The 26,216-nt window shown below is 45.5% G+C and overlaps 2 protein-coding genes and 2 long non-coding RNA genes across 4 annotated transcripts in view; 3 read left to right on the forward strand and 1 right to left on the reverse strand.

The window, feature by feature from the left end:
* The window catches only part of LOC145362472 (uncharacterized), a 29,340-nt gene extending 14,293 nt beyond the window's left edge, over nt 1-15,047 (forward strand). Inside the window, 1 exon segment of the mRNA XM_080218484.1 lies at nt 13,622-15,047. Coding sequence (XP_080074610.1) covers nt 13,622-14,383 — 762 coding nt within the window. The 3' untranslated portion in view covers nt 14,384-15,047.
* Nucleotides 1-26,216, reverse strand: part of LOC145362466 (uncharacterized) — a 66,645-nt gene that overhangs the window by 40,070 nt on the left and 359 nt on the right. The window contains exons 2-4 of the mRNA XM_080218479.1: nt 24,241-25,161; nt 23,941-24,156; nt 3,592-4,351 (exon numbers count right to left, since the gene is read on the reverse strand). Coding sequence (XP_080074605.1) covers nt 3,592-4,351; nt 23,941-24,156; nt 24,241-24,986 — 1,722 coding nt within the window. The 5' untranslated portion in view covers nt 24,987-25,161. The remainder of the gene's footprint in view (nt 1-3,591; nt 4,352-23,940; nt 24,157-24,240; nt 25,162-26,216) is intronic.
* LOC145362473 (uncharacterized) lies at nt 10,931-13,045 on the forward strand. Its single transcript, XR_013889983.1, has 3 exons — nt 10,931-11,005; nt 11,374-11,462; nt 12,802-13,045. It is a non-coding gene; the product is annotated as an uncharacterized LOC145362473 (long non-coding RNA).
* On the forward strand, nt 16,347-22,580 carry LOC145362475 (uncharacterized). The gene is made up of 3 exons (XR_013889985.1): nt 16,347-16,564; nt 21,879-22,006; nt 22,146-22,580. It is a non-coding gene; the product is annotated as an uncharacterized LOC145362475 (long non-coding RNA).

Below are 26,216 nucleotides of genomic sequence, written 5' to 3' on the forward strand. Positions count from 1 at the left end.
CCCGAGATCTCAAATCCAGCACTGAGCTCATGGTGTACAGAGTAGCTGTAGTTTCTGCCCTACTGTATCCATCAGAAACATGGACAGTGAACTGCAGATACCTCAAATCCCTGGAGAGATGTCACCAAAGTCGCCTCCACAAAATCCTCTGGCAGGATAGGCATACCAATGTGAGTGCCCTCTCCTGGGCCAATATCCCCAGTAGGGAGGCACTGATCACACTAGACCAGCTGCGATGGGCAGGCCAAATTATCCTCACGCCCCACACAAGACTCCCCCAACAAGTGCTGTACTCCGAGCTCCGCAATGGAAAGCTGTTGGAGAAAATTCCTAAAGTTTGAGAAATTTTAAACCATTAGGCATTTCAGACACTACCAGCATTGAGTTAAATGACTTAGAAGCTAACAAGGGAACAGTCTACATGTGCAAATGCAGTAAGAGATTTAATCAATTAATTCTGATTTACTTGTAATTCAGAGATTTAAACAAGTAATTCTGATTTAAACATGGATTTTCTGATTTTAAAATGGATATTAGCTGTATTTTAAAAGCAATTGTAACCTTTAGCCAAAGGCAGGCTGCTGCAAGGCATGATGGTACAGGGACACTTACAGACAGGCTACATTCTTCAGAACAATGAAGCCACAGAATTTGCCAACATTTGCCAGTGAAGTTTCTAATAGAAAGGTTTTCAAGGCAGTTTCATGAATAGGCTCCATTCGCACTGTCCAGATAAGACACTGCCTTCTCAGGCATGAAAATTTGCATTTGTCTGGTTGGCCAGTGGCAGAGTAAGAGCGAATGGGAACAGTAACTTTGATCTTTATAGCTAAGCATCTGGGGTTGCTAAGCAATAGGGGAAGTGGAGTCAGCAATAGGGAGAGGAAGTGTCCGGATTCTACGGACAAATTAAACCCCATTGTGTCAGAGGATAAAATGCAATTGGCTAAAGTATATGACATATGTAATTAACGATTTTTTGTGTTAAGAATGATTGGTTCGTACCTAATGAAAGGTGGGAGAATTTGACATGAAGAATGTATAATTGATCTATCGAAAGCATTTTATGTCAGAGTTATTGCAGAGATCAGGATGCTTCTCTTCTAGAGAGGTATTACACTGTCTAATAATGTTTCCCTTCGATCATTGGTCAAATAAAAGATAAGTCTTTAAATCGGGACACTGGTTTTCGTGAGTCTTTGTGTTGTCTGAAGGTTTTGGCAATACCTGGCCTCCAGTGGTAAAGCACCCAGTGTGTTGGGGGCAATGAACTCAGAAGAATCATTCAACACTCAAACCTGATTCAATCAACAAACAGTTTATTGAGTTACCATTACCACCTGTTAGATTTTTGTTCTGTATCTGGGGTTGAGGTGACAACGAGAGAATTCTCAGTTATTCCAAATTCCTCCAGGCTACATTTAAAATTTCCAGATTTAACTGGTTTGAATAAATCCACAATTATAAATTAAAATAGACACGAGTTTCCGAGTGATTTAAAAACAAATCAACTGAGTGCTGAAAGGCTTAACTTTTGTACAGAGCCTAAAGGGGTGGGGAGTGAGCAGAAAAAACTTGGCTCGCAATTATGGCACTTTACATGATTTAAAAAAAACTTTTCTAACAACAAAACAAACATGATTTTAACCTTCATTCATTTTTTGTTACATTCTTCAACCTAATTATTGTAATTTGATCAGTTATTGTTAGGGATGGGTAACTTTTGTGCTTTATAAACTGATTCACTCATTTTGTTAATTCTACATGGGCTCGGAGAATCAGCAGCCAGACTTCTTCATTCTTATCCTTATTTTCCTCTCCCACCACTCCCTCTGTTTTGGGGGAGGGTCGTGGGGATTCCAAATCTCATTTTATCATAAAAGTGAAATACTGCGGATGCTGGAAAATCGCAGCAGGTCTGACAGCATCTGTGGAGAAAGAATAGAAGATATGTCTCAAGTCTGGATGACCCTTTATCAGAGCTCTAATGAAGTGTAATCCAGACTCGAAATGGCTCTATTCTCGAAACATTTTATCAATAGGTTTTGTGTTCTTAGTTTCCAAATGGCAGGTAAGAGACCTGTCCGGTACCCACTCGAGCTCTGATTTTTCACTGGCCATGATGGGGTAAGATAATAACCATTCGGATCTACTCTCAGAGGGTCCGCTTTTCAGTCCAGTGCTACTTGGAATATACCGTCACTTCACTGACTATCGGGTCACAAATCAGTCACAGTTTCTGAGCACAAATTTAGGGTAAATTAATTTAAACAATGCCTGAGAACGCCTCTTAATTTCTTAATCAACTACCTACCACTGTTTGTTGATTGGTCAGAACCCCCTTTTTACAGATTTGAGTATCTCAGCCGCTGAACACCAGCTGGTCCTGGGATAAGTTTAATTCCAACTCATTCCCAGTAAATATTCTCACCAGGTCCTCCCTGGGGGCCCTGCTAAGCAGCTTTAATGGTCAGTAATTACAGAAACTGAGCTGTCACAGGAATGTGGTCAAGACAGTCCAGTCCCATAATGCCTCACATTCAATCTGCACTCCTTCCATTATAACAGAATATATGTCTGTATGTAGCTGCCTCGGCCATGGTCAACCCCAACACTGCCTTCCTGAACTGCTACAATGCCTGTAAATACACCCACAGTGCTGTTAGGGAGTGATTTCCAGCTACACGTTCCAGACTTTCACTAACTGTAGGTGGTTAACAGATTGATATATTCCATTCAACCACACCCAAGCTGAGTTATCCCAGTTTCATTATTGTCCAGGACAATATATTCACAATATCTTTAAAACAGGAATTAAACATTCCTATTTGATTTCAGGTACTAACATATTCTGTTAGTTTGTTCTTTATTGTCAATGTCAGGCTGGGGTTGTTCCCCTTGGAGCAAAGGAGGTTGAGGGGAGATTTGAACGAGGTGGACAAGATTCTGACAGGTTTAGATAAGGTGGACAAAGAAAAGCTGTTCCCATTCGCTGATGGGACAGGGACGAGGGGGACAGAGATTTCAAGTTTTGGGTCAGAGATGTAGGGGGAGGAATGTGAGGAAGAATATTTCGATGCAGCGAATGGTAATGACCTGGAAATCGCTGCCTCCGAGGGTGGAGGAAATGGAGACACTTACAAAGGAAACTGGATGCGCATTTTGGGGGGGAGCAGTTTCAAACAGAAATGTTGACTAAATATCTCTGACCTTCCTAATACCCTGTCACTCTGTGATCCTTGTGAAATTTAAAACCAGGTATTCGCAACAAGACTCAAAGAGCATCAACCCACTGGAGGCAAAGTCGTGAGACCGGCCAGTCCAGCAGAAAGAAACCCTCTGACCCTCCCCATTGACTAACTGTGAGAATGAACAAAATGCCGTCCTGGACGTAATTGAGAGCAGAAACAATAACAGCAGAATCCAATCTCTGTGATCTTGTTGGTGCCTCAGCAGCTGTGATGAAATTCTGAACCCTTTTTATACACTGAGCAGGTTTCTCCCCAGTGTAACCTCACTGATGTCTCAGCAGGTGGGATAACTGAGTGAATTCCTTCCCACACTGAGAGCAGGTAAACAGCCTCTCCCCATGTGAACTCGCTGATGTCTCTGCAGGTTGGATAACTGACTGAAACCCTTCCCACACTGAGAGCAGGTAAACGGCTTCTCCCCAGTGTGAACTCGCTGGTGTGTCCGCAGGTGGAATTGTCGAGTGAATCCCTTCCCACACTGAGAGCAGGTGAACGGTCTCTCCCCAGTATGAACACGCTGGTGTGTCTGCAGGCTGGAGAATTGAGTGAATCCCTTCCCACACTGAGAGCAGATGAACAGCCTCTCCCCAGTATGAACTCGCTGGTGTGTCAGCAGTCTGGACAATTGAATGAATCCCTTCCCACACTGAGAGCAGATGAACGGCCTCTCCCCATTGTGAATTTGTTTGTGCCTCTGCAAGGCGGATGACACAGTGAATCTCTTCCCACACTGAGAGCAGGTGAACGGCCTCTCCCCAGTGTGAATGCGCTGATGTGCCTGCAGGTCGGATAACCGAGTGAACCTCTTCTCACACTGAGAGCAGGTGAATGGCCTCTCCCCAGTGTGAACTCGCTGGTGTGTCCGCAGATTGGACAACTGGTTGAATCCCTTCCCACACTGAGAGCAGGTGAATGGCCTCTCCCCAGTGTGAATTCGCTGGTGTCTCTGCAAAGTGGATAACACAGTGAATCCTTTTCCACACTGAGAGCAGGTGAATGGTCTTTCTCCAGTGTGAACTCGCTTGTGTGACTGCAGGTGGGGGAGTCGAATGAATCCCTCCCCACACTGAGAGCAGATGAATGGCCTCTCCCCAGTGTGTCTGCGCCGATGAGCATCCAGCAGAGATGGGAATCTGTATCTCTTTCCACAGTCCGCACATTTCCATGGTTTCTCCATGGTGCAGGCGTCCTTGCCTCTGCCTTGGGTGGACAATCAGTTGAAGCCTCACCCACACACGCAATACATGTACAGTCTCTCCCTGCTGTGAATGGTGTGATATTTATTCAGGCTGTGTAACTGGTTAAAGCTCTTCAGTCAGTGCACTGGAACACTCTCACTTGAATGTGGAAGTGTGTTGATGCTTTTCCAGTCGCACTGATGTTTGAAATCTTTTCAAATCTCCTTCCAGATTCAATGGTTGATGATGTTCAGCTTCCAAGGAACATGACTCTGCCAGATCTAGACCTGACATTTGAGATCTCAGCCTGTGATTCCTCTTTCAATATCCTGTAAAACAAGTTGACGCAAGTCATCAGTGTCAGTACAGGATCGAAATTCAGAACAGACAATTCTAGTTTCTATGGAACATTCTTTCTCTCTCATTCCCCAAAAGCTGCAAATCTCCATCCCACACACTCTCCCTCCATTCTCACTCTGCTGTATCTAATATTCACCCTCCCAATTCTCCTGAAGTTGATGATTGAGGCTGATTGACAGATTCATACTCACTGATTCCTGTCCTGGATGTGGAGATGTCGGTGTAGGACTGGGGTTAACACAGTAAGAAGTCTTACAACACCAGGTTAAAGTCCAAAGGTTTATTTGGTAGCAAACGTCACTAGCTGAAAATCTCCATGCAGGCTGCCAGACAGATATGACTGGACTAAAAATGTGTGGAATATACAGACTGGATTCACTTCCTTACCCTTCAGTTGCTGCATGTCCCCAATTTCCCCCAGAATGAGAATAGAAATGGAAAGGGGGAGACATTGATTTCCTCGCAGAGGAGGAAGCGGCTTCTCAAGCTCATTGGCTAACTTCCGCATTGTGACGTCACAATCGAGCACTGCCTGAATCAGCCAATAGGAATCACTCTGCTCCGCGGTGATTTCAGTGCGCATGCCCGGGCACACGAACCCAGGAGCCCCGCCCCCACGCATTTTATCCCGCCCCGCCACCGACCCAAGGTCACAGAAGCAAAACACAGCGGATTGGACACCAGCTCTGGCGGTCAAAGCCCCGCCCACCCTCACGTGAGTTCGGGTTCCGCCTCCTTATTGTCCTCATGCGGGAGATTGACCAATGGCAACGCGTGGAGGACCGCATGGCGCTGGTCCTCCAGCCAATCAGAGTCTTGTATCAATGGCCGCGCGGAGCTTCCTGTGGACATGAATGTGGGGGTTCGATCAGTAAGTTTGCTGATGATAGAAAAATTGGTGTTGTGGTCAATAGTGAAGAGGAAAGCCTTGGATTACAGGACGGTATGACTGGCTGGTTAGATGGACAGAACAGTGGCAAATGTCATTTAACCCCAAAATGTCTGAGGTGATGCATTTTGAAAAAACTACAAGGCAGGGAATACACAATGAACAATAGGACACCAGGAAGTACAGAGGGCCAGAGGGATCTTGGGGTGCATGTCCATCAGACCCTGAAGACAGCAGGACCAGACTGATAAAGTGGTTAAGAAGGGATATGGGATACATTTTTTTTTAGCTAAGGCATCAAATATTCCAATAGTAAGAAGTCTTACAACACCAGGTTAAAGTCCAACAGGTTTATTTAGTAGCAAACACCATTAGCTTTCCAGCGCTTGCTGCTCCTACTTCAGGTGATTGGGAGATCTTTTCACAAACAGAGCATATAAAGACACAAACTCAATCACAGAATAGTGATTGAAACACCAGACTTTACAGCTAAACAAGTCTTAAAGGTACAATGTAAGTGGAGAGAGCATGAGCACAAGTTAAAGAGATGTGTATTGTCTCCAGACAGACTGTTAGTGAGATTTTGCAAGTCCAGGAAAGTCATAGGGGTTACAGATAGTGTGACATGAACCCAAGATCCCAGTTGAGGCCATCCTCATGTGTGCGGAACTTGGCTATCAGTCTCTGCTCAGCGACTCTGCGCTATCGTGCGTCATGAAGGATGCCTTGGAGAACGCTTACCCGAAGACCAGAAGCCGAATGCCCATGACTGCTGAAGTGTACCCCAACAGGAAGAGAACAGTCTTGCTTGGTGATTGTCAAGCGGTGTTCATTCATCCGTTGACATAGCGTCTGCATGGTCACCCCAATGTACCATGCCATGGTTGTGAGACCAGCCAGCCCAGCAGAAATACTCTGATCCTCCCCATTGACCAACTGTGAGAATGAACAAAATGCAGTCCTGGATGTAATTGAGAGCTGAAACAGTAACAGCAGAATCCAATACTGAATATCACTTGTGAAGTTGTTGGTGTCTCAGCAGCTGGGATGAAATTCTGAATCCCTTCCCACGCTGAGAGCAGGTGAACGGCCTCTCCCCAGTGTGAACTCGCTGGTGTATCCACAGGTCGGATATTCGAGTGAATCCCTCCCCACACTGAGAGCAGGTGAACGGTCTCTCCCCAGTGTGAACTCACTGGTGTATCCACAGGTCAGATATTCGAGTGAATCCTTTCCCACACGAGAGCAGGTGAACGGTCTCTCCCCAGTGTGAACTCGCTGGTGTGTCTGCAAAGTGGATAACTGAGTGAATCCTTCCCCACACTGAGAGCAGGTGAATGGCCTCTCCCCAGTGTGAATTCGCTGGTGTCTCTGCAAAGTGGATAACACAGTGAATCCCTTCCCACATTGAGAGCAGGTGAATGGTCTCTCTCCAGTGTGAACTCGCTGGTGTATCTGCAGGCTGGATGAATCAGTGAATCCCTCCCCACACTGACAACACGTGAACGGCTTCTCCCCAGTGTGAACTCACTGGTGTGTCTGCAAATGGGATAACCAAGTGAATCCCTTTCCACACACAGAGCAGGTGAATGACTTCTCCCCAGTGTGAACTCGCTGATGTGTCTGCAGGTTGGATGAGTCAATGAATCTCTCCCCACACTGAGAGCAGGTGAACGGCTTCTCCCCAGTGTGAACTCGCTGGTGTGACTGCAGGTGGGGGAACCGAATGAATCCCTTCCCACACTGAGAGCAGGTGAACGGCCTCTCCCCAGTGTGGCTGCGCCGATGAGCTTCCAGCAGAGATGGGGCACTATATCTCTTTCCACAGTCCACACATTTCCATGGTTTATCCATGGTGCAGGTGACCCTGCCTCTGCCTTGGGTGGACAATCAGTTGAAGCCTCACCCACACACATAACACGTGTAGTCTCTCCCCACTGTGAATGGTGTGATATTTATTCAGGCTGTGTAACTGGTTAAAGCTCTTCAGTCAGTGCACTGGAAAACTCTCACTTGAATTTGGCAGTGTGTTGATGCTTTTCCAGTCACACTGATGTTTGAAATCTTTTCAAATCTCCTTCCGGATTCAATGGCTGATGATATTCAGATCCCAAGGAATATGATTCTGCCAGATCTAGACCTGACGTTTGAGATTTTGGCCTCTGGTTCCTCTTTCAATATCCTGTAAAACAAGTTGACACAAGTCATCAGTCTCAGTACAGGATAGAAATCCAGAGTAGACAATTCTAGTTTCTAAGGACATTTTTTCCTCTCTTCTTCCCCACTGAGAATGAGCAAAAGACAACAAGAAGTGAAGTTTGTGGGGTGTGACAGTGAGAGACACAGGATCTGGGGGAGGGTGAGGGGACGGGGTGGGAGTGGTCTCTCATGTGGAGTCAGTGCCAGCTCCCAGTCTCTGGAGAAATGTCTCAGGAAGCCCACAATGGTGTGACTGATTGATAAAAATAAATCAATGCTGGGAAGGTGATTTTCGAAAGTCTCTCCGTCAGGGGATGGACACAGCTTGTTACCAGGTTAAAGAGGGGAGTTTAGCTCTTTCCAGGGACTGGAGGAGGGGGAGGTGGGGTGGGGGGGTGTTTCCAGACTCTGTACTTTCCCCCGGCTCTCGGATGAACCAGTTCTGGTTAGATTGTGGGCTGGGGGGGGCCTGGAGCCGGAAACCCTGGGGTTAAAATAGCCCGGCTTTGTAATTAGTCACAAACAGGTTAACCCTTTGGTGGGTGGCAAAGCGTAATTTAAATATCTGTAAAATGAAACTGTCTATTGGTTGTGTGTGTTTGAGAGCTTGTTTTAAAACCATTGGTGCAATTCAGAGCCTGTTTTGCTGCTGGGATTCTGGCTGCTGCTTTGGACACAAATGTTGTAAAGTTGTCTTCTGCAGCCTGCTTTCTGCAGTTTAAAATCCCAAAGACACAGGCTTTCTAAAGACTCAATGCTGGATGATTTATTTTAGTTTTCTCAGCATTTCTTTTCAATATTTATATTGGGCAAACACCACATTTTTTACCTAATAAATGCAACTTCATTACAATATTCATTGGGGGGGGAGAAGAGAGAGGGGGGAGAGACACAGGTGGGGAGACAGATGGAGAGAGAAAGAGACATGGGAAAAAGGCGGGGCAGAGTGAGGAGAAAATAGGAAAAGACAGCAAAAGGTGAGGCTTGTGGGGGTTGCGGTGAGGGGGTGAGAAGAGATACACAATCTGGGGGTGGGGTCTCGTGTGGAGAGGGAGAGAGAGGAAGATGTCTGATTCCCTTATTTCCCACTCACTTGACCCCAATCCTGACAATATTACTTTGTATCTGGCCCTGTTCGGGCTGTGTATATGTGGGATCTTACTGCGCACTCATGCTCTGTGTTTCTCCCCCCCACCCCCCACATTTCTCGCACTGTGACTATGCCCCACAATTTAAATGTAAAAAAGATGGAGAAGAAGAAGGAGGGTGGGGTAGCAGAGAGAAACAGGGTGAATGGAGAAGGGGTGGGGAGTGTCGAAGGTTCAGTGAACGGGGGTCAGGGACAGAGACAGAGGCTCTGAGGGTGGGGGTGTCCTCCTGCAGTGTGAGATTCCTTGTGGGATCCAGATTGTAACATTCTCAGTCTCTCTCTCTCTCTCCCTCTCACTGTAAAGCACTCAGGAGGGAGAGGGAGCAGAAATTCAAATTCCTGAGCCTGAGGGAAAGGCTTGGTCTCAAACCCAGAGTCCTGCTTGTGCTTTTAGACAGGGCGCTGGGATTTGTGGGTGTGGATGGAGAGGATTGTTCTGGTTAACTGGGGAGAAGGAGATTTGTTCTTTCTAGCTGAGGTATAATGCAGCCTCTGTGACTAGGCCTCACTTCAAGGACTAATTCTCAGGAGCCCTTTTGCATTCCCCAACAGGGTTTAAGTGGCTGGATTCAGTGGTTCAATAAACTGTGCAGCAGCCACTTCAGGATGGGAGTGTGGATTTTCGTGCTCTCCCTCTCTCATTTCTGTTTTCATTGTGAGGTTTTATTTTGAACGGTTGAGAGGGATTTGGAGGGGGATTGAAGAGGGTTTGGGCAGTGGGGGATATGGGGCTGAGAGAGATTTGGAGGGGGATTGAAGAGGGTTTGGGCAGTGGGGGATATGGGGCTGAGAGAGATTTGGAGGGGGATTGAAGAGGGTTTGGGCAGTGGGGGGTCCGCGACTGAGAGAGATTTGGAGGGGGATTGAAGAGGGTTTGGGCAGTTGGGGGTTACGGGACTGAGACGGACTTTGGAGGGGAACTGACGAGGGCTTGGACAAGTGAGGAGGGTTTGGGCAGTGAGGGGGGTCCGGGGCTGAGAGGGATTTGGAGGGGGATTGAAGAGGGTTTGGGCAGTGGCGGGTATGGAGCTGAGAGAGATTTGGAGGGGAATTGATGAGGGTTTGGACAGTGAGGAGGGTTTGGGCAGTGAGGGGGGGTCCGGGGCTGAGAGGGATTTGGAGGCGGATTGAAGAGGGTTTGGGCAGTGGTGGGGTGTATGGAGCTGAGAGGGATTTTGGAGGGGAATTGGAGAGGGTTTGGGCAGTGAGGAGTGTTTGGGCAGTGAGGGGGGTTACGGGGCTGAGGGGGAGTTGGAGAGGGATTGAAGAGGGTTTGACAAAAATGTATCTATCTCAAGATTTAAAGGGAGCAACTAATTTAGCATCAACTGCCTTCTGTAGGACAGAGTTCCAAACCTCTACCATCCTGAGTAGAGGTGCTTCTTAATCAGGATTTGTGAATCTCAGGGCTTTTCCAGTCATAGAAAGACCTGAAATTTGCTCACTGACAGAATCAACAAACCTGTAACTTTCCACATTCAGATTCTGCTGACATTCAGGTCCTGTTGTGTTGAATGACTCAGTCAGATCACAATGTGATGTTTGATTTGTGTTTCCCGTCTGTCAATCCTCCACTTCCAGCACCCTGTAAATTTACAGAAACCATCACTGTCAGTCCACGATAGAAGTTCATCTTCAGGTGTAGACGTTTGTTTTGCAACTAACTAAACTCAGGACAGAGCTGTGCTGCCTGTTGACACTAGCTGCTGCGTTAGTTATTTAAATTTTATACCTTGGTGCTTCAGCTTCAATTGTAATTGAATCACAAAACATGATTATTTTGATGCAATAGCACCCTTCAATGGCGGCTATCTTACCCAGCATTCACAGGGACCCAGAATATGCCCTCGCCCCGGAACAGATTGCGCGCATGCGCACTGTAGATCTGAAACGCATGCGCAGTGGGTGTTGCTGCTGCGCTCGCGGGAAGGCGGTTTTATCGGCTCCGGGTTTCCAGGGAAACGGCTGATTCTGGAGGGTAATGGAGGCGGTGGGGTGGGTGGGGAGGCTTCATCAGCACCCAGTGGAGACAGGAAACCCCGAGTAATAACTGCTGGGTGCCGCCTTCGTCCCATTGGGGACCGCGAGCACAGATGCCGGAGTTGGAGGCCCCGAGTTAACGGCTGTCATCCTGAGGGAAGCGCTGCGCATGCGCGGAGCTCCCTGCCAGCAGGAGGAGAGAATGTTGTGAATTTCTATCCGGGACTGACAGGGAGGGACTTTGTTTGGAACCTCCTTTTACAGGGAGTTAGAGGGGGAGGATTTACACACAGAAAACTCAACCCCAAGAGAAACGTTCCTCGCTTAATTTCCATTCTTGACTGACGGTGGTGATCTCTTTTACAGGAAATTTGATGACAAAATTTGAAGGCAAACTCAAACCAGACATCAGATCAAAACCTGACAGAGTCCACTCCATTCATCAGAACCTGAATGTAAGTATGTCTGTAGATAAAGATCCAAACACTTGTGTGACTGGAAATAGGAAACAATAATGTCGTGGAAGGATTTGCAAAAATGGGATCCAAAACTTCACCACATCCTTGAGTGAAGAAATCCTTCCTCATCTGAGCTTTCTCTCCATTTTTCAGCCTGTTCCAATAAGTCTTGACTCCCTTGTCATTCAAAAACTGGCTAACTCATCCTTGAAGATATTCAATGCCTCCACTGGTCCCCATGGAGAGGAATCGAGATACTAACAATTCTCTGAGGGAAGAGATTTGTCCAAATATATAATGTCACTCCAGTCCAATGTTACACAACCAGATAAGTGCATGTTATTACAGAGCCATAAATAATATATCTAATCTCTGCCATATAAAAATATCAGACACGTCTCTGTCCTGTATCAGTATACTGTCCCCTTTAATATATTTCAGAAATGAGATGGGCACATGAAGGACATAAACTTGCAGGGGAAAGGGAATATAGAAGGGGAATGGGACTCACTGGATTGTTCGACAGAAGTCAGCATGGACTTGAGTTACTGAATGGATTCCTTCTGTGCTGTAATGACTCGATGAGTGGAAACATACAGAGCTACAGTGCCTCATTACAAGATGAGAAAAACTAAATGTACTTTGTTACAGAACCATAAATAGTATATCAGATCCACAATATTAACAACACTCGGCATATCTCTGTCCTCTAATAATTTATTATTCTCTCAAATGTCAGCCATCTCTGAGGGAAACCAGCCCTTTAATTGTGAACATTAGGAAAGAGACCATCCTTTTAGCCAGACAAATAAATGTGTCAAGCTGAGGGAGCAAAGGATGTCAATGTCTTTGAGAAAGAGTCATAATGCAGAAGTCAGCCAATGAGCTTCAGAGTGAAACTTCCTCCTCTGTGCAACATCTGGGAGGAAATCAATGTTTCCCCCTTTCCATTTCTATTCTCATTCTGGGGAAAATTGGGGACTTGCAGCAACTGAAGGGAAAGGAAGTGAACCCAGTCTGTATATTCCACACATTTTCAGTCCAGTCATATCGGCATAGATCTGTCTGGCAGCCTGCATGGAGATTTTCAGCTGTGAGTCTCCAGGACAGGAAGCAGTGAGGCTGATTGAGCATGGATCTGTCAATCAGCACCTTCAGGAGAATTGGGAGGGTGAATATTAGATACAGCAGAGTGAGAATGGAGGGAGAGTGTGTGGGATGGAGATTTACAGCTTTTGGGGAATGAGAGAGGAAAAAAAAATTGCATAGAAACTAGAATTGTTCTGAATTTCTATCTTGTACTGACACTGATGACTTGTATCAATTTGTTTTACAGGATATTGAAAGAGGAATCACAGGCTGAAATCTCAAATGTCACATCTAGATCTGGCAGAGTCATATTCCTCAGGATCTGAATATCATCGGCCATTGAATCCGGAAAGAGATTTGAAAAGATTTCAAACATCAGTGTGACTGGAAAAGCATCAACACACTGCCAAATTCAAGTGAATGTGTTCGAGAGCACTGACTGAAGAGCTTTAACCAGTTACACAGCCTGAATAAATATCACACCATTCACAGTGGGGAGAGACTGTACACGTATTGTGTGTGGGCGAGGCTTCACCTGATTGTCCACCCAAGGGAGCGGCAAGGACACCTGCACCATGGAGAAACCATGGAAATGTGCAGACTGTGGAAAGAGATACAGATTCCCATCTCTGCTGGATGCTCATCGGCACATCCACACTGAAGAGAGACCATTCACCTGCTCTCAGTGTGGGAAGGGATTCAACCAGTTATTCCACTTGCAGAGACACCAGCAAATTCACACTGGGGAGAGGCCATTCACCTGCTTTCAGTGTGGAAAGGGATTCCCTCGATTATCCACTTTGCAGAGACACCAGCGAGTTCACACTGGGGAGAGACCGTTCACCTGCTTTCAGTGTGGAAAGGGATTCACTGTGTTATTCCAACTGCAGAGACACCAGCGAGTTCACACTGGGGAGAGACCGTTCACCTGCTTTCAGTGTGGAAAGGGATTCACTGTGTTATTCCAACTGTGGAGACACCAGCGAATTCACACTGGGGAGAGGCCATTCATCTGCTCTCAGTGTGGGAAGAGATTCATTGACTCAACCAGCCTGCAGATACATGAGCGAGTTCACACTGGGGAGAGGCCGTTCACCTGCTCTCAGTGTGGAGAGAGATTCATTCAGTTGTCCCACTTGCAGAGACACCAGCAAGTTCACACTGGGGAAAAGCCATTCACCTGCTCTCAGTGTGGAAAGGGATTCACTCTGTTATCCACTTTGCAGAAACACCAGCGAACTCACACTGGGGAGAGACCGTTCACCTGCTCTCAGTGTGGAACTGGATTCACTGTGTTATCCCATCTGCGGAGACACCAGCGAATTCACACTGGGGAGAAGCCATTCCCCTGCTCTCAGTGTGGGAAGAGATTCATTGACTCATCCAGCCTGCAGATACATGAGCGAGTTCACACTGGGGAGAGGCCGTTCACCTGCTCTCAGTGCAGGAAGAGTTTCAACCAGTTATCCCACTTGCAGAGACACCAGCGAGTTCACACTGGGGACAGGCCATTCACCTGCTCTCAGTGTGGATTCGGATTCACTCAGTTAACCCACTTGCAGAGACACCAGCGAGTTCACACTGGGGAGAGGCCATTCACCTGCTCTCAGTGTGGAAAGGGATTCACTCGGTCATCCAGCCTGCAGTCACACAAGCGAGTTCACACTGGGGAGAGGCTGTAAATCTGCTGTTAGTGTGGGAAGGGGTTCACTGACTCATCCAGCCTGCTGCAACACCAGCAAGTTCACACTGGGGAGAGGCCATTCACCTGCTGTCAGTGTGGGAAAGGATTAAGAACTTTGTCTGCCCTGCTGAGACACCATGAGTGATTCCAGGGGTGGGATTCTGCAGTTATTGTATCTGCTGTCTTATGTCAAGGGCTGCTTTTTTTTCATTCTTACAGTTGGTCACTGGGGAGGGGCAGAGGGTGACTTTAAGAACTAGGAGCAGGAGTGGGCCATCTGGCCCCTCGAGCCTGCTGCGCCATTCAATAAGATCATGGCTGTTCTTTTTGTGGACTCAACTCCACTTACCTGCCTGCTCAGCATAGCCCTTAGTCCCTTTACTGTTAAAATCTCATCTATCCTTGCCTTAAAAGCATTCAATGAGGTAGCCTCAACTGCTCACTGTGCAGGGAATTCCACAGATTCACAACCTTCTGCTGGACTGGCCGGTCTCACAACTTTGCCTCCAGTGAGCTGATGCTCTTTGAGTCTTGTTGCGAACACCTGGTTTCAAATTTCACAAGGATCACCGAGTGACAGGGTATTAGGAAGTTCAGAGATACTTAGTCAGCATTTCTGTTTCAAACCCCCCAAATGCCCATCCAATTTCCTTTGTAATTGTTTATTGTCTCCACTTCCTCCTCCCTCATAGGCAGTGAGTTCCAGGTCATTACAATTCGCTGTATCAAAATATTCTTCCTCACATCCTCCCCAGTATCTCTGATCCAAAACCTTAAATCTGTGTTCCCAGCCTCCCAACACCCCCCCCACCCCCACCCCGTCCTTTTCCCATCAGCTAATAGGAACAGCTTTTCTTTGTCCACCTTATCTAAACCTGTCAGAATTTTGTCCACCTCTATCAAATCTCCCCTCAACCTCCTTTGCTCCAAGGAGAACAACAGAGGCCTGACATCGACAATAAAAAAACTAACAGAATATCTTAATACTTGAAATCAAAACTGGAATGTTTAAATTCTGTGTTAAAAATATTGTGAATATATTGTTCTGTACAATAAAGAGATTTGAATAACTCAGCTTGGGTGTGGTTGAATGAAATGTATCAATCTGGTATCCACCTACAGTCCAGAGGAAATCTGGAATGTGTGGCTGGAAATACCTCCCTAACAACACGGTGGGCGTATTTACATCTCACGCATTGTAGTCGTTCAAACTGGCAGTGTCGGGATTGACAATAGCCAAGACAGCTACATACAGGCACATATACTGTCATAACTGAAGGACTTCAGATTGAATGTGAGGCATGATGAGACTGGACTATCTTGACCACATTCCTATGACTGCTCAGTTTGTGCTACAATGAACCATTAAAGCTGCTTAGCAGGGTCTCAACAGAGGGCCGGGTGAGAATATTTACTTAGAATGAGTTAGAATTAAACTTATTCCAGGACTGGCTGGTGTTCAGCGATTGAGATACCCGAAGCTGTAATCAATCAAGAAACAGTGGTAGGTAGTTGATGAAGAAGAAGTGTTTTCAGGCATTGTTTAAATTATTTCATCATAAATTTGTGATAAGAACTGTAAGGATTTGCAACCCAAGAGTCGATGCACTGATGGTATACTCCAAATAGCACTGCGCTGAAAAAGGGGTCAGAGCAAGAAGTAAAGTGTTTTCAGGCATTATTTAAATTATTTCATCATGAATTTGTGGTAAGAGCTGTGAGGGACCTGTAACCCAGCAGCCGGTGAATTAACAGTGTGCTCCAAGTTGCACTGGGCTGAAAAGGGGATCTGAGCAACAAGTGGTGACCTCAGACATTGTTTAAATTACATCATCACCGGCCAACTTCCGCTTTGTGACGTCACAACGGAGCCATCACTGAAACAACCAATAGGAATCACTGCTCCGCGGTGACGGCTGCGGGTCCCAGTGCGCAGGCCGGGGCCAGCGCGGACCCGGGAGCCCCGCCCCCACCCATTGCTCCCCTCCCCCTGCCTCTCCTCGAGCCAAGGGTTCCAGACAAGCGGCTGGCGGCTCCGGCCAGAGCGAGAAGCCGCTCGGTGATCTCCCCCCTCCCCCACGGCCCTGGACTGCGCATGTCCAAGGGAGAGGGGAAGCTGCGCATGTTCCGGGGGAGAGCCCACCCTCTGACCTTCACGTTGAATTGTTGACCAATGGGAAGAGTCGGAGGACCGGAAGGACTGTGGCCCTCCAGCCAATCAGAGCGCGATCTTTGTGACAATGCAGATTGAACTTCAGACAGACTGAAATGTCCTCTTTTGTTGGTCAGTTGGATAACAAGCCATACCTAAAAGAGGCCAACATCTGTGAGTAAAATACTTTCTATTTCTTCTCATTCTGGGGGAATTGTTGACTTGCTGCAACGAAAGGGAAAGGAAGTGAATCTAGGGAGGTTGCAGACTCTGGAAAGTTTGGCCCAGCTCTGTCAATCAGCCTGTGGAGGCTCAGTATTATATCCAGCAGAATGAGAATGGAAGGAGAGTTATTTTTTCTTCATTCATGAGATATGGGCAAGCTGGCTTTTGCTACCAAATGAACCTGTTGGACTTTTAACCTGGTGTTGTGAATTGTCTGACTGTATTTACCCCAGTCCAATGCCGGCATCTCCACATCATTGCTGGCTGGCCAGCATTTATTGCCCATCCCTCAGTGCCCTTGAACCGATTGGTTTACTGGGGCGTTTCAGAGGGCAATGTGAATCAGCACATTACTGTGCCTTTGGTGGCACATGTAGGCCATGCCAGGTGAGGATGGCAGATTTCCTTCCCTAAAAAGCATGAGTGATGGGGTTTTCCGACAATCTACAATAGTTTCACAATCATCAATAGATTCTTAATTCCACATGTTTGTACTGAATTCAAATTCTACCATTTGCTGTGGCAGGATTCGAACCTGGGTCCCCAAAACATTAGCTGAATTTTGGATTAATAGTCTAGCAATAATACCACAAGGGAATTGCCTCTCAATGTGTGAGATGGAAACTTACAGCTTTTGGGGAATGAAAGGGGGAAAAAAATGCTCCGGAGAAACTAGAATTGTCTGTTCTGAATGTCTATCCTGTACTAACGCTGATTACTTTTGTCAATTTCTTTTACAGATGTTAGAAATGAGGATTTAAGCCAGAAATCTCAAACCAAACGTTGCATCAGGATCTGAAAGATTCAGTTGATTCATTGCAAAGTGAAGATCAGTGGCCTTTGAATCTAGATGGAGAAATAATTGTCTGCTCTATCAGCTTCATCAGTTATTAATTCTCAGTGTGACTCGAAAAGCATCAGCACACACACTTTGAACTGATTGTTCCAGCCTTAACCAGTTACACAGCTTGAAAAAACATTCCCGTTTGGAGCTTGGAAAGACCCTATGTGTGTCCAGTGTGCGGAAACTTAATTTGATTGTTGAACATGGAGAGACACGAGGACACCTACACCACGGAGAAACCATGGAAATGTGAGGACTGTGGAAAGAGATTCATAACCCCCTCAAAACTAGAAACTCATCGACGTATTCACACTGGGGAGCGGCCGTTTACCTGCTCTGATTGTGGGAAGGGATTCACAAATTCATCCCACCTGCTGACACACCAGCGAATTCACATGAAGGAAAGGCCATTCACCTGCACAGCATGTGGGAAAGGTTTCAAACATTCATCCACCCTGAAGATACATCAGCGAGTTCACTCTGGGGAGAGGCCATTTGCTTGCTCTGAGTGTGGGAAAGGATTCACTCAGTTATCCAACTTGCAGACACATCAGCGAATTCACACTGGGGAGAGGCCATTCAGCTGCTCTGAGTGTGGGAAGAGATTCAATCAGTTATCCGATTTGCTGACACACCAGCGAGCTCACACTGGGGAGAGGCCGTTTACCTGCTCTCAGTGTGGAAAGGGATTCAGTCAGTCATCCAACCTGCAGACACACCAGCGAGTTCACACTGAGCAGAAACAATTCAGCTGCTCTCTCTGCGCGAGAAGGTTTAGATGGTTATCCAACCTGATGCGACACCAACAGGTTCACACCGAGGAGAGGTCATTCATCTGTTCTGACTGTGGGAAGGGATTCAAAAATTCAACCCATCTGCTGACACACCAACGAATTCACACTGAGGAGAAGCCGTTCATCTGCACAGTGTGCACAAAGAAATTCAAAGATTCATCCACTCTGCAAAAACACCAGCGAGTTCACACTGGGGAGAGACCATTCACCTGCTCTGATTGTGGGAAGCAGTTCCGAGATTTGTCCAACCTGAGAAGACACCAACGAGTCCACACTGGGGAGAGACCATTCACCTGCTCTGACTGTGGGAAAGGATTCACTCAGTCATCTACCCTGTTGAGACACCAGCGAGTTCATAATTGATTCCAGTCGTTGGATTCTGCTGTTATTGCTGCTGTTAATCACATCCAGCACTGAAATATGTTCACTCTGACAGTTGAAGTGGGAGGGTCAGTGAGTTTCTTTCTGCTGAACTGGCCGGTCTCACAACTTTGCTTCCCTGTTTTTAAACAAAGGCACAACATTTGCCACCCTCCAATCTTCAGGCACCTCACCTGTGGATGTCAGTTCAAATATCTCTGCTTGGGGACTTGCAATTTCCTCCCTAGCCTCCCACAATGTCCTGGGATACACTTCATTAGGCCCTGGGGATTTATCTACCTTGATGCACTTTAAAGAGCCTCACATCTGTAGTGGTTACGCTGGTAGAAGGTATTCTGAGAGACAGAATCTACAGGCATTTAAAGAGGCAAGGACTGATTAGGGACAGTCAGCATGGCTTTGTGAGTGGAAAATCATGTCTCAGAAGTTTGAGTTTTTTGAAAGGGTAACCAAGAAGGTAGATGAGGGCAGTGCAGTTGATGTTGTCTACATGAACTTTAGCAAGGCCTTTGATAAGATACCACATAGTAGGTTGTTGCATAAGATTAAATCTCACGGGATCCAATGTGAGGTAGCTAAATGGATGCAAAATTAGCTTGATGACAGAAACCAGAGGGTGGATGTAGAGAGTTGTTTTTCAAACTGGAAGCCTGTGACCAGCGGTGTGCCTCAGGGATCGGTGCTGGGTCCACTGTTATTTGTCATTTGTATTAATGATTTGGATGAGAATTTAGGAGGCATGATTACTAAGTTTGCAGATAACACCAAGGTGGGTGGCATAGTGGACAGTGAAGAAGGTTAGTTCGGATTGCAGTGGGTTCTTGATCAATTGGGCCAGTGGGCTGACGATTGACAGATGGAATTTAATCTAATGCGAGGTGATGCATTTTGATAGATCGAACCAGGGTAGGGCTTAGTTAATGGTAGTGCATTGGGGAGAGTTGTAGAACAAAGAGATCTAGGGGTACATGTTCATAGCTCATTGAAAGTGGAATCACAGATGGACAGGGTGGTGAAGAAGGCATTCGGCATGCTTGGTTTCATTGGTCTGAACATTGAATACAGGAGTTGGGACGTCTTGTTGAAGTTGCACAAGACATTGGTAAGACCACTTGTAATACTGTATACAGTTCCGGTCACCTTATTATAGACAGGATATTATTAAACTAGAAAGAATGCAGAAAAGATTTATTAGGATGCTTCTGGGAGTTGATGGTTTGAGTTATAAGGAGACGCTGGATAGACTGGGATGTTTTTCCTCTGGCGCATAGGAGGCTTAGGGGTGATCTTATAGAAATTTATAAAATAATGAGGGGCATAGATCAGCTAGATAGTCAATATCTTTTTCCAAAGGTGGGGAAGTCTAAAACTAGAGGCCATAGGTTTAAGATGAGAGGGGAGAGATACAAAAGGGTCCAGAGGGGTGACTTTTCAGACACAGCATGGTGAGTGTCTGGAACAAGTTGCCAGAGGTAGTAGTCGAGGCAGGTGCAATTTTGTCTTTTGAAAAACATTTAGACTGTTACGAGTAAGATTGCTATCAAGGGATATGGGCCAAATGCAGGCAATTGGGACTAGCTTCGTCATTTAAAAAAAGGGGCGGCGTATAGAAAAACGGACAAGCACATTCACATACAAACACAAAGGCACACACGTGCACAACACACATAAATACATTCACAAAACACAGAGAAACATGCATGCATACAAATATGTATTCATACACCATAAGTTCATGCAAGATATACACAAACGAACACAAACAAGCACGCTCACGCAAATACACTCATGGGCAACACATACGCGAACAAAAATACACACACACACACACACACACACACATACACAAATACGCTCTGACACAAATACTTCCATGCACAAATGTACAGAGGCACACATACATTCATCCTCTCCCTCACCACACACACACTTACACACGCATACTCACACACACACATATACACATGCACTCATTGACATGAATTTGTACAAACAGGCAGAAAAACAACATGCACGTAAATAATCAAATATGTACAAACACACATACACACACAGAGAAATGCAAACACACAAGTACAACACACGCATAAACATATGCAAATAGGTACACAGATCCAAGCTCAAACAGATACATGCATATTCACATTCCAGACAGAAGCACATGCATGCAGATCCACATACATACACAAACACATACATACATTCAGATGAATACATGTTATTAGATATTCACACTGACAGGAATATAGATTAACACGCAAACATGGAAAATACATATGTACACATTAACACACTGCACACAGATGGCCAGACAGTCAAACTTTTACACGCAAAACATTACCATGCTCAAATAGAACAGAACACCATAGCACACATTGCTTCACACGGAAACACAAACATCGTTATGAAGATATCAACACGGATATACAGACAGTAATATGTTAACAGACATGCGCACAAAAAGACCGAGGAACAGGCTCACACAGAATGGGAAGGAAACCATCCCCGTGTGACAGAAATCAACATATTAAAGTAGGCATGAACACATGCACACATTGTGCGTGACATTAGTAAATATGTATCAACTTCACACAATAAGAGCCATGCATCCACAATATCAGCCAAATAAAATATACACAGACGCAGACACACAACAACACAAATCAACAAGCACAAGAAAATGAACATGTTCATTAACCCTCATGCACACACATTAACGCAGGACCAAACGTTAATGCAGACCACGAGATTCTCATGCATATGCACACAAACGCAAATTGCATCGATAAACACGTTGAGAAACTGAATTTAAGCTCATGATCTACTAAGCATTTCCACCAATGAGAAAAGATCGGAAATTACATCCCGGCTCTTAAACAGCAACATTCACTGTTTACAGATCAGTAAACATCTGTGAAAACAATCATTGATCAGTGAACGTTCCTCCACATCAGTCATAACATTCTTCAATGCTATGAAATGTTCAAAAATGAACTGACACTCAAGAAAACATCTTCAGTCCTTCTGACATGGACTGCCCAAGGAATGTAAAGAAAGATCAGCTGTGAAAATAATTATGGAGATCGGCTACTGAGTGCCCTGAACTTAATCGTAGATATATATTGAAAATTATACAGAGAATACATTAACAGTTTATGAAGGAGAACGGGGAAAGAAAAATAACAATAAGATTGCCTGGATCAGTAAAGTAATCTAATTTCATTTCCTGGTCTCCATCCCCTAGACTTCACCGATCACATCTGGATTGAAGGCAGTGAGGGTGATAACAGCAACATCTGGACAACCGCTTCCACATTCATCGTCCTGTTCTTCCTGAGCATGTCCTACAGCACTGCCATCACTCTGGTGAAGGTGAGATGATTCAATTCACTCACGTTTCAAACTGGCAGAATGGATTTGAAAATCTCTCAATGTTTCACTGATTAAAAGCTCTGACATTAATATCCCGCATCATAAACATCTGCTGCAATATTGTATCTTTCTTTTACAGATCAAACAATGAGTTGAATTTTGAACGCAGTAGATTTACCACAGATGATTATCAAAATCTCTGGATGACACAGATACAATATCTGCTCTCAGTGACTATCAGTAAAAAAAATTCTCAGCTTGTCATTCTGAATCTGTATCTGAGGTAATGATAGACATTATTTCAGTTTTCAGTGTGAAATGTACGAGGCATTTTTGTTAGAATGTAATTGTGGTTAATAGTTTAAATATCATGTATAATTAAGAAACTTTTCACATTCCTCATTCACATCTGATAATTTCTCTTTCTATTAAGATCCTGTTTTCTCTTTCTGGTGTATGTACCAGATGTACAAATATTGATGGATTCCCTGTGCATGTGTCCTGTTCTCAATGTGAAGCTCGATCGTTATGTTCACTTTTCCAGCTTAAAACAAATGTCGCTGTAAAATATTCTCTGAATTTTTAAAATAAATATTGAATGAAATTTTAACCAACTCTGGCTTGGATTAATTCCTTTCTCTTCAAAACCCATCAACTCTGCCCCATTTTCCCTATTATACGGTTTTCCCCTCTTTCCCAGGCAGGGATTTTTCCCAGTCAAGTGTGGGATGTGGTTGAACTCAAGACCCTTCAGTGAAAGAGCCACTCTGCCACCCAGTGACCCATCCGTTTAAATACACATTCATCTCTGCCTTTTCATGATAAAATTCAGAGACCTGAGTGAATAATGCGGAGAACCGCGGCGATTTCACACATAAACTGGTCTGTCACTGACGAGTTTCGGGTAATCCTAAACAGCAACAATGCAGGACAGTGTGTGACAGAAGATAGTTTTCTACGCACTGCCTCTTGAAAAAAAACGTTATCAGTGTCACCATAGGGTGGGTTACCAGACTGTATCTCTCTTCATATCATCCGATGAAATACTTCCCAGACAGGCAAACCACAAGCTGGATAGAGGAAACATACAGAACAGATATACAAATCATGACATGAAACGAAGAAATTGAGGTGTATTTCACTTAAACACATCATCGATTACAAATTTCCAAATTATGACTAGTGTTGTGGGTAATTTGACAATTTGAGATAGTCTTCAACTATAGACAATATAAAACTCACGAGACAGATATCTCTGTGTGAGGGGGTAACATTAATTGAAAACAAAAGCAAAATATACAGCTGCTGGGAGATCACCAAAAGGGTTAAGTGGCTCTGGAATAGGGCCACTGGAATATTTTGTTATTCATTGTTACGGGATGTAGGCGTCACTTGCTGGGCCAGCATTTCTTGCCCATCCCTAACTGCCCTCCATTTCAGAGGGTATTTGAGAATCAACCACATTGCTGTCAGTCTGGAGTTCACATGTAGATCAGGCCAGGTAAGGACGGCAGCTTTCCTTTTCCAAAGGACGTTACTGAATCAAATGGGTTTTTACCACAATTGACAATGGTTAAGGTTTGTCAGTAGACTTTTAATTCCAGATTTTAATTGAACACAAATTTCACCATCGACTGTGGTGGGATTCGAACCTGGGTCCCCAGAGCCTTACCCTGAGCCCAGTGATAATTCCACTGTGTCACTGCCTCCCCTATTGATCCAATTGTTATTGTTTATCTCAGGGTGCAGGAACAACAGAATCCAGCTTTGTGGGTCACACATGAAGTCGTCTATGTTTCAGCAGGCTGTAATACTGATTAAATCCCTTCCCACACATGGAGCAGTTGAACGGTTTTGACCCAGCGTGAACTCGCTGGTGTCTCTGCAGGCGGGATGGATCAGTGAATCCCTTCCCACACAGGGAACAGGTGAACGGTTCAGTCGCAGTGTGAGCTCGCTGGTGTTTCAGCATATAGGATGAATCAGTGAATCCCTTCCCACACACAGAGCAGGTGAACGGTTTCTCCCTGGTGTGAATGCGTTGGTGCCTCAGCAGGCCAGACGACTGAGCGAATCTCTTTCCACACACAGAGCACAGGAACGGTCTCTCCCCGGTGTGAATGCGTTTGTGTTTCAGCAGATCATCACTTCTTTTAAAGCTCTTATTGCATTCTGAGCATTGAAAAGGTCTCTTATCAGAGTGAATGTGTTGGTGTTGATTGCAGTAGGAAAACTGAGCAAATCTTTTGCCACAAATGGAACAGGAGAACGGCTTCTCCCCTGTGTGAGTGCGGCGGTGTCTCCGGAGGCTGGATGACTCTGTGAAAGCCTTCCCACACACGGAGCAGATGAATGCCCTCTCTGCGGTGTGAATACGCCGGTGACTTAGCAGATGCTGTAAAGAAGGAAACGCTTTCCCACACACAGGGCAAACGTACAGCCTCTCCCCAGTGTGAGTGCCCTGGTGAATCAGCAGACTAATCCTCCTTTTGAAGGTCTTCTCACATTTAAAGCATTTAAAATGTCTCTTCTGAAAATGAACCTGTTGGTGAACGGTGCAGTGGGAGGACTGAGTGAATCTCTTCCCACACTGGGAGCAGCTGAATGGCCTGTCCTTGGTGTGAACTTGTTGGTGCTCAGTGAGATGCACTGAGTCACTGAATGACTCCCCACAGTGGGAGCAGCTGAACGGTCTCTCGTGTGTGTGAAGGAGCTGGTGCTCTGCGAGGCGGGAGGACTGAGTGAACCTCTTCCCGCAGTGGGAGCAGCTGAACGGTCTCTCGGCAGTGTGAAGGAGCTGCTGTTGGGCCTGTTCCTCAGAGGTTTCAATGCTTTCCCCAGAGTCAGAGCTTTGAAGAGGCTTTTGAATAATGTGGTTGAGTTGGTGAGCCAGCAGGTTGGACGAACACATGAATTTCTTCCCACACACGGAGCAGGTGAATGAACTCTCACTACTGCGAGCTCGCTGTCGTGTCAGCATGTTTTCCAGCTGTATCAATCCCTTCCCACAGGAGGAGAAAGGAAACAGATTCTCACCAGTTTCCAACTGAGATGGTCAATTAAATCCCCTCAGATGTACAAATCCCAATGAACTGCTTCACTCTGTCTGACGTGAGATTTCTTTGTCCAGACTGCAAATCCCCCTCTTCTATTTCCTGTAAAATTAGTTTACAAAGAATTACATGACTGGCACAGTGGCAAAGTGGTTAGTACTCCTGCCTCACAGCGCCAGGGACTTGGGTTCGATTCCAGCCTTGGTTACCTGTCTGTGTGGAGGTTACACATTCTCCACTTGTCTGTGTGGGTTTCCTCCGGGTGCTCCAGTTTTCTCCCACAGTCCAAAGATATTCAGGTTAGGTGAACTGACCATGTTAAATTATCCATTTTTCCCCCCCAGGATGTGTAGGTTAGGGAGATTAGTGGGGTAAATAATTTGGGTTATGTTGTTAATGCTATCTTTGGAGCTCCATTCCTCAAAAGTGGAAGTAGACCTCGAATTCAAATAGATATATCTCTTGGGGCTAAGGGGATTTAATGGTGGGGGGTGGATTAGGAATTGAATCTGAGGATCAGCCATGACCATAATGAATGGCAGGGAATGCTCAAAGGGCTGAATGGCCTACTTCCATTTCTATTTTCTACGTATATTTCTATGTAAACATAAACAGTCTGGGGCAGAAGTGTAACCAAAACAACCATAAGACATAGGAGCAGAATTAGGCCACTCGGCCCATCGAGTCTACTCCACCATTCAGGCATGGCTGACATTTTTCTTATTCCCATTCTCCTATCTTTTCCCCATAACCCCCTGATCCCCTTATTAATCAAGAACCTATCTATCTCTGTCTTAAAGACACTCAATGACCCAGCCTTCTCTGCGGCAAAGAGTTCCACACATTCCCCCATTCTCTGGCTGAAGAGATCCCTCCTCGTCTGTTTTAAAGGATTGTCCCTTTAGCCTGAGGTTGTGCCCTCTCTGATTCTAGTTTTTCCTACTAGTGGAAACATCCTCTCCATGTCCACTCTATCCAGGGCCTCACAGTATCCTGTAAGTTTCAATAAGATTCCCCCCTCATCCTTCTAACCTCCAACGAGTACAAAAGCCGTATATCTGATTCAGGTAACTATACAGGGATGCAGCTTCTCATACTGAATATGTACATGACCCATAAACTTCTCTCGGCTGCAAATGTCAGGTGCAGCCTGGGAC

The sequence above is a fragment of the Carcharhinus amblyrhynchos genome, unplaced genomic scaffold, assembly GCF_965287045.1.
Source record: "Carcharhinus amblyrhynchos unplaced genomic scaffold, sCarAmb.v2.hapA scaffold_38, whole genome shotgun sequence".
Taxonomy (NCBI): Eukaryota; Metazoa; Chordata; class Chondrichthyes; order Carcharhiniformes; family Carcharhinidae; genus Carcharhinus; species Carcharhinus amblyrhynchos.